The sequence below is a fragment of the Centrocercus urophasianus genome, unplaced genomic scaffold (genome assembly GCF_019232065.1).
Source record: "Centrocercus urophasianus isolate 14NV4802_14NV808 unplaced genomic scaffold, USGS_Curo_1.0 seq_15, whole genome shotgun sequence".
Taxonomy (NCBI): domain Eukaryota; kingdom Metazoa; phylum Chordata; class Aves; order Galliformes; family Phasianidae; genus Centrocercus; species Centrocercus urophasianus.
Window position 1 is genome coordinate 3090422 of NW_024884697.1, and position 7481 is coordinate 3097902.

General features: G+C 46.3%; 1 protein-coding gene across 1 annotated transcript in view; it reads right to left on the reverse strand.

The window, feature by feature from the left end:
- Nucleotides 1–1784, reverse strand: part of ITIH5 (inter-alpha-trypsin inhibitor heavy chain 5) — a 48534-nt gene extending 46750 nt beyond the window's left edge. The window contains exon 1 of the mRNA XM_042815767.1: nt 1568–1784. Within this exon, the coding sequence (XP_042671701.1) occupies nt 1568–1687 (120 nt within the window). The 5' untranslated portion in view covers nt 1688–1784. The remainder of the gene's footprint in view (nt 1–1567) is intronic.
- Nucleotides 1785–7481: the final 5697 nt, after the last annotated feature.

Here is a 7481-nt window from a genome sequence, read left to right on the forward strand (position 1 = left end):
TATTTTTAAAACATCCTACTTCACTAACATCATCTAATAGAACAATTTCCAACTTTCCACCAATTTTTATCTTTAAAGCCCTCTGAAGCACTCTAATTAAAGCCCAACAACTGCTAGTACTGATTCCATTGCTCCTGACATCTTAGCATGGCATACAAAGAATAAGCTGGGCAGTAGCAAATAACAACCACTGAAGACCTGACCAGAACTGCATCTGGTGTAATGGTGATAAAGAGCCTCTTGTCATCTGCCCTAGCTCCCTAACAATTCTCCCCATAAGCAGATGAATGAGTGCTCCCAGATGCCATTCAACTAGCAGGACAGTGTTGAAGATGGTTTATCACTTGTACAGCTTGGTGTGCAAGACAGTCCTGGATTGTTGCTAAATTCCTCAACAAGAAATATGTGTCTGCAGTAAACAGGATTGGCAAAAAAGTTGCTGAGGACCTCCCAGAGGAGAGAGATGAACACTCTTGTAGAGTGATTCTTCCCATGCTAGTATGGGAGGAATGGGCAACTGAATGACTAACTCTAAGACAGGTACAGACACGTATGAAAAGTCTTCCTATGTGTGACAGAAGATGCCAAATACAGACATCTAGTGCTGCCTATGGCACTGTAGAGTATCCCCCTTGGCATCCATCAGGATTCGTAGATCCTGCATCACATCTACAGGTCTTAGATACTACAGAGCCTCTCAGATCTCATCAAGTTAAGGTAACTGTGTATTTAGGTAACTTAAGTAAAGTCACCCATGATGTCCACTATAGACCTGAAGGATGTGAGCACAGGTTTAGCATTCAGTCTTTTAAATCGCAGCCTCTAAACTACTATTGCAATGTCATTCCTAACATGCAAAAAGTTCATTGCCCTTTCAGGCCCATTTTTCCAGAAAATCTAAGCTGCACAATGGCACAATACAACAGTCATCACTCGCAGAATTTATTTTTTTTCTCCCCTAGTCAAGAGGCATTTCACTAGCTGAAATACATGGAAGTTCCTTTCATCCAGCTTCAGTTAAAAATCAAGTACGGTAAAATTGAGACCAAAGGACAGGGCAGAAAAGCCTTCCTCCGGGCCTGAAATGCTCTGAATTACTCAGACTGGCGCAAGGCCAGGGGACTGCATTAACTCTCTTGTCCCTGCAGCACACACTGTTTAACACAGCTATCAGGATGCCAGCTCTCCAGAGGCACTAAGACCACAACCCTTGGCAGCACAGGAGGGTGCTGGGGCTTTACCTCAAAGAACCACCTGAGCTCTCAGCCATGGGGACAGCAGAGAGGCATACTGCACAGAGAGATGCAAGAAATTCACTTTTAGCAGCCTGCTGTGCATGTTAATGCCAAACCCTGAAGAAAGTGCAAATGAGTGACAAATTCAGCGCATTCTTCTTACTGTCAGTTCTCTGTCACCACAGGGGCTATCCAGGCAGTTTGTTCACCTGACAGCCCTGGACACACACCAATCCAAGAGTTCTCCAGCTGGCTACTTTCAATTAATCCATGCCAATTAACGGGGCACAAGCCACCAGATGTCCCCAAATAACAACTGTCTTAACACCTACTTGCTCTGCAACGCTGTAGTCTGCCATCAGCTTCTCCTCCAGGTACCTTGCCATCAGCTCCGAGTCGGGCTGCCCTACAGAAGCAGGGAAGCAGCAGCAGAGCCATAGCCAAAGGATCATGGTGGAGGGGCAGCAGGTAGGAGGAAAGCCTCACTGCCTCCACTGCTGCTTGTGCTGCGGACAGGCTGTGAGCAGGCTGACAGGAGGCGAGACGATCCACCCTCTTCTCCTCCTTCCCAGCTTGGGACCAGCCCCTTTTCCACTCAGAGTTTCTCTGGCTGCCAGGGTTTTCTATCCTGCAGTCACTTCCCCTCAGCCTGGGATTACAGGCACAGTCCTCATGCCCTTCTCAGTGCTGCCCACAGCCCCCTTCTCACCTCCTATGGGTAGACAGACAGAGGGGATCAGAGCTGGGGGTCCCTGAGCTGCAGCCACATGTCCTCATGTCACCCCAACCAGGAGGACAGTCAAGGAGGTCCTCCCAGGCAGCCTGGAGTCAAAAGGAAGAACTTGCCAAGGGAATGCTGCATGGAGATACAGGGATGGGCAGCTTGGGGGGACTTGGTAAGGCATAGGAACAGGCTGCCCAGGGAAGTGGTGGGGTCACCGTCCCTGGAGGTGTTCAAAAAACATGGAAATATGGCAGCGAGGAATGTGATTTAGTGAGCATGGTGGGGATGGGTTGATAGTTGGACTAGATGATCTTAGAAGTCTTTTTCCAACCTTAGCAGTTCTTTGATTTCAGTGTCAGCAGCACCCCAACCCTGCAGCGGCCCTATGTGAAGTGCCATTTCTTTTGCTGGGACAGGACACAAGATGGCTGCTGCCTGAGGTGCTGGTGCCTCAGGGACCAGCAGGGCACTCTTTTCAGCTGCTGGTGGCAGCTGAAAGAGCCTCTGTGTGTCTCCTTATGCTATTCACCATTATGTTGGGCAGCCCGGAGTGACTTATGCCACAGTTAGTATATAAAAGCATTCTTCTGCCCACCCTTTTGGGAGCGTGATCCAAGTGCATACTTGAAGGTTTGCCCAGGAGGGGTACAACTGTACATTTTCACCCTCTCTGAAGGGATTTTTATGTTCCCTCTTCCCCTTCAGCCTCTACTGAAGAGAACAGGCAGTAGGGTGCTGAGGGAGGTACAGGCGAAGCACAGTGTGAGGGCAGCCATGAGATGGGCTGAGCCTCACCTCACTTAGCCCATGGCAGCAGCAACACTTCCTCCTTCTTGTTGCCAAGATCTCTGTCTCATTGGTGAAAGCAGCCCCAGGGCCTGGTTTCTCAGCACAGGGCAGGGCTCCCTCCGCACCCTCACCTTGGCACCCCGCCTGCTGCCTCCCCACCAGGCTGCAGGCAGCCCAGGAAAGCTGTCAGCATGGTGTTGGCCTGGCACCTTATCTTGGCACATCGTGCCCCAGAGCTGTGCTTTCATCCCTCTCTCTCATTGTCTCCTTGGTAGTTTCTCAGCTCCAGCAGACCCAATTTTCCTCTCTTTTCTTTCACACGCAGTCCTTTCAAGATTCAAACCATTGTGTTCTCACTTTCCAGCTCTAGGCCATCAGAGACTGAGGCTGTTTTGCTTCAGCTCCAGCCCAATGTGGTGAATGTCCAGTGGGTGGCTCAGTACCACAGGCTTGGCACCTTTCTTTGGTGAGGCCACATCTCGGTACCCTTCTTAGTTCTGGGCCCCTCACTACAACAGAGACATTGAAGTCCTGGGATGTGTCCAGAGAAGGGCAATGAAGCTGTGAAGGTTCTGGAGCACAGACCTTGTGGGGAGTGCCTGAGGGAACTGGGATTGTTCAGTCTGAAGAGGAGGAGGCTCAGAGAAGGTCTTATTGCTGTCTACATCTCCTTCAAAGGAGGTGGTAGTGAGGTGGGTGTCAGTTTCTTCTCCGAGGAAACAGCAAAAGGATGAGAGAGAATGGCCTCAAGTTGTGCCAGGGGAAGTTCAGGTTGGATATTAGGAAAGAACTCTACTCAAAAGGAATGGTTGGGCACTGGCACAGGCTGCCCAGGGATGTGGTGGAATCACAGTCCCTGGTGGTGTTCAGTAACCGTGGAGATGTGGCACTGAGGGATGTGGTTAGTGGGGATGGTGGGGATGGGTTGGTGGTTGGACTGGATGATCTTAGTCATCTTTTCCAACCTTAATGATTCTATGATATTGCCAGCCTGATGCCAAAATGTCCTCCCAGCCCTGTCGGAAGGTGTAAACACACCACTGGATCACTAGAACCCAAAAGTTTCTCCTTCTAGAGTTTCTTCTGAACAGACACGTGTGTACTTATCTGAAAGCATATGTCCTCTGAGAACATATAACCTATGAACCTTATATCCTTAAAATCCCTTATGTGTAATTGGAGGGCAGGAAGGCACATGGACCCCATTCAGCAGGGATGAGGGGAGCTGGAGATGGGCTAAAAGGAAGGAACGGCAGTGCCAATGCCTTTGGAGCTCTTCTTTAGCAAATTGGTATGCATACAACACAGTAGTAAAGAAAAAATATAACCCCAGGATGACTATCTTTAAGCTGACACCATACTATGCTCGAGAAGGCGGTGCTTCTCTCTGAGACCTTCTGTGAGGACCAGAGAAACAATTGAAGCAATTTGCAGCTGGTATTCAGCTTCTTTTTGTCTTATCCAGCTCAGACATGGAAGAACTGAGCACAGGAGTAGGGTGAAAATCAGGACTGTGACATCCTGTACCCTCACTACTAACATTAGGGATGCTTCTAAGCCTCCCCTCTCCAAGTTTCATTGACCAAGATCCATGGCTGAACTTGCAGCTCTCCAGCATGTACTCAGGTCTCAAAACAGGCATTTGCAATAATACGTAAAGGATGATTTTCCTGTTGTTTTGGAAAACTTAGAAAAAAACAAGTCGCTTCCATAAAAGCAAGTCAAAAAATACCTAGAGATGTTTGCCAGTTTGAAATAATCTCTGAGCAAGCAGTCAGGACACATTTGGGAAAAGCTGTCCAGAACCCACCAGCTATCGCTCTTGGTCTCCTGATTGGAATTCAGCTTGTTTCTAACCCTCACTCTGCTTCTCCCATTGCACAGGTGAGGAACTGTAGCATCAGTAGCTTATCCTGGGCATGTTTGGTGAAAGGAAAAAGTTCAGAATAGGCATGGGTTAACCAATTGTTTGAGGGAATGAGGTGGGGAAAACATTGCCCTCCCTAAAACGATTAGAAAAGCCAGTTCTACTCAGGCTCCCAGTAAGTGCACGTAAGGACACGGCACATAGCTTAATAGGACCAAGCTGTGTTTTATTAATCATGGTTCAGATGCTGTTAGGTTTGCATGTGAATATTATGCCTGAGGTCCTAATAAATTGCTTGCATTATCCCTTCTTCCACCTCTGGAATATGATCTCCTGATTTTGAGGGGGAACATGGAAGTCACTTTTCCAGGGATACTGTTGGAGATAGAGATAAGCAATTACTCAGATGTGCCTGTTTGCATTAGATGTATTTGATTCTGAGTTTTGCCAGCTTAGCAAGATGAGCAGCTGTTCTTTAGGTGGGAGCTCACCAAATTAAATTGCCTGGCATACCTCCAGACAGCACGTTCAGAGACGGGGGAAAGACACGAGCTGGCAGGTGAGCTTCACTGCACAGTTCACCTGTGATGGATCGTGTTGTGTCAAGGAATCTCTCTTGTTGACATACAAACACATAAACCTTGATGTTGCTCTGCCTTCACGCATCCGCATCCCCATTTTTCCACGCAGTGCTCATAGATAGGACTGGTCTTCTTCATTGTCACCATACCAGTAGTTAAATAAACCCTGTAGGAAGTTGCTGAAGTTAAAGAAAATATTGGTGCCTTTTAGATCAGGAGAAAGGGTAACCCAGGCTCCAGACTGAAGCTGAGGAAACCAGATTGCAGACACATTTAGTCATTAACTCTGTGCTATGATGTACAGATTTTTAGATGAAAGATTTCCAGTTCTTTGTTCTTCTAGGCAGAAGAATGGGACACCAGATACCCACTTCACACATTAAATGCTCAACTAGAAGTGTATAATCATGGAACTAAAACTACGTGAAGTATTAATAAAGCACAGAATTTATTGGCAATCAAAGCCAGCAACTTGATTAGGCAATTGCTGAGTCCCAGAGGATTGCACAAACAGATAGGTTGAGTATTAGAAACAGTTTCTTATCAGAGAGTGATGAGGTATTGGAACAGGTTGCCCAGGGCAGTGCAGGAATCATCGTCCATGGAAGTGTTCAAGAGAAGTGTAGATGTGGCACTGGGGGATATGGCTTAGAGCAGGCACTGACATGGGCTGATGATTGGATGAGATGATCTTATTGGTCTTTCCAGTCTTAATGATTCCATGATTCTATGACAAATAAATGTCCACAGTTAAAAACAGTTATGGTGAAATTTGGAGTACTACATTAAATATTTTATTTCAATCCTTAGTCAGTCAAAGAAATACCTGGATAGAACCTTGTGGTCCCAACTTCTATCCCAACTCGAGTTGCCTGTGTTCCAGGCAGGACTTTTCTGGTGACATAGTGGCTGCTGTTTTCCCATTGCCATTAGCTGTGTGCACTATTGCCCATATGAGAATTTAGAACTTCAAACTCTGATATTGCTCTGATCTGGGATGAAAATTTTAAAGATGCCAGAGTGTCTGCCAGAGGGCCTCAGAAGGGAAATCTGAGTCTGCCCACGGTGTTGCTGTGGAACACTCTTTGAAAAGGTCATCACGGGCAGAAAAGCAGCTTGCTGGGTGGTTTTGAATAATAATGCAAAGAGAAAAAGCTGAAGCAAGAGAAAGCCTATTGTACATGTCTGCAGTATCATCTCCCAGAACGGCTGGTGTACAGGAAGATGCATGTCAGTAGCACCCCATGTACATGCATTTCCTTGCAGAAAACTTATCTGGGCCACTAGACATTTTCAGATACGAAATTCAGTTAGGAAAGGGGAAATTGTCTATCTCATAAGAGACATAAATTGTCAGCATCCCTTCCCTGCTGCAAGCCAGGATAACACAATTTAATTCTGAGGAACAGAGTGCACATTGTGGCTCCAAATGCTTCAATGGACAGTGCATGAAAACTTATTTCCAGAGGACTTTTGGCCATGGAGAGGGCTGGCTGCCAAGCAGCCCAGTTGGCACATACCAGAAAATACCTGCCTGAGATCCTGTTCTCCCCATTAAATGCTGAGGAAGCCCACCTATTCCAAGAGTAAAAGTAGGGCTCAGGGATCGCTTTGAGCTGAGCCTCCTCAGCACTTATTTCTTCCATATATATTTTTTGTTCTTTTGCCTTCAGAAATCTCGGGTTTTTTAAATATTTGGGGCAGCATATTTGAGCACTTCATGCCATCTAGTGGTCACACTGTTTTTTAATGTTGTTACTTTTACCTAAAAAATAATTAAGCCCATTTGGTGGTAATGAGAGGAATGAATTAAAGCGTTAGGAAATTAACGTTTTAATAAAATTTTGTTCCATAGGACTCCATCTCTTCAGTGCATTGGTAATTAGCTTCCAGGTATGGGGTCCCAAATACTGCTTTTCCTGGACAGGACCCACCATTGTCACATAGGTTCTGACTGCAATCATGGAGGTGTTCCTAAGTTGTCTTTAAGGTAGTTAACTTAAATATCACTTAAGTACCTTATGAGCACAGAGCACTTAAGTGGCAAAAGCCACTTAAGTGGCTGAGTTAATACTGAGTCCAAGCTCTATGGCTAGTTTTAGCCCTTGACTATTTGATTTAAATGCAAGCTGGATGTTTTATATATAACTCAGCTCTAAGCTAACCTTCCTCTGAAGCGCTATGCATGGGTTCTGTGTGCTGAGGATCTCCTCTGCTCAGAAGGCCTATGAGGGACATAAATGCGGAGCACCTTATTCAGTAGGACAGGAATCTTATGATCATAG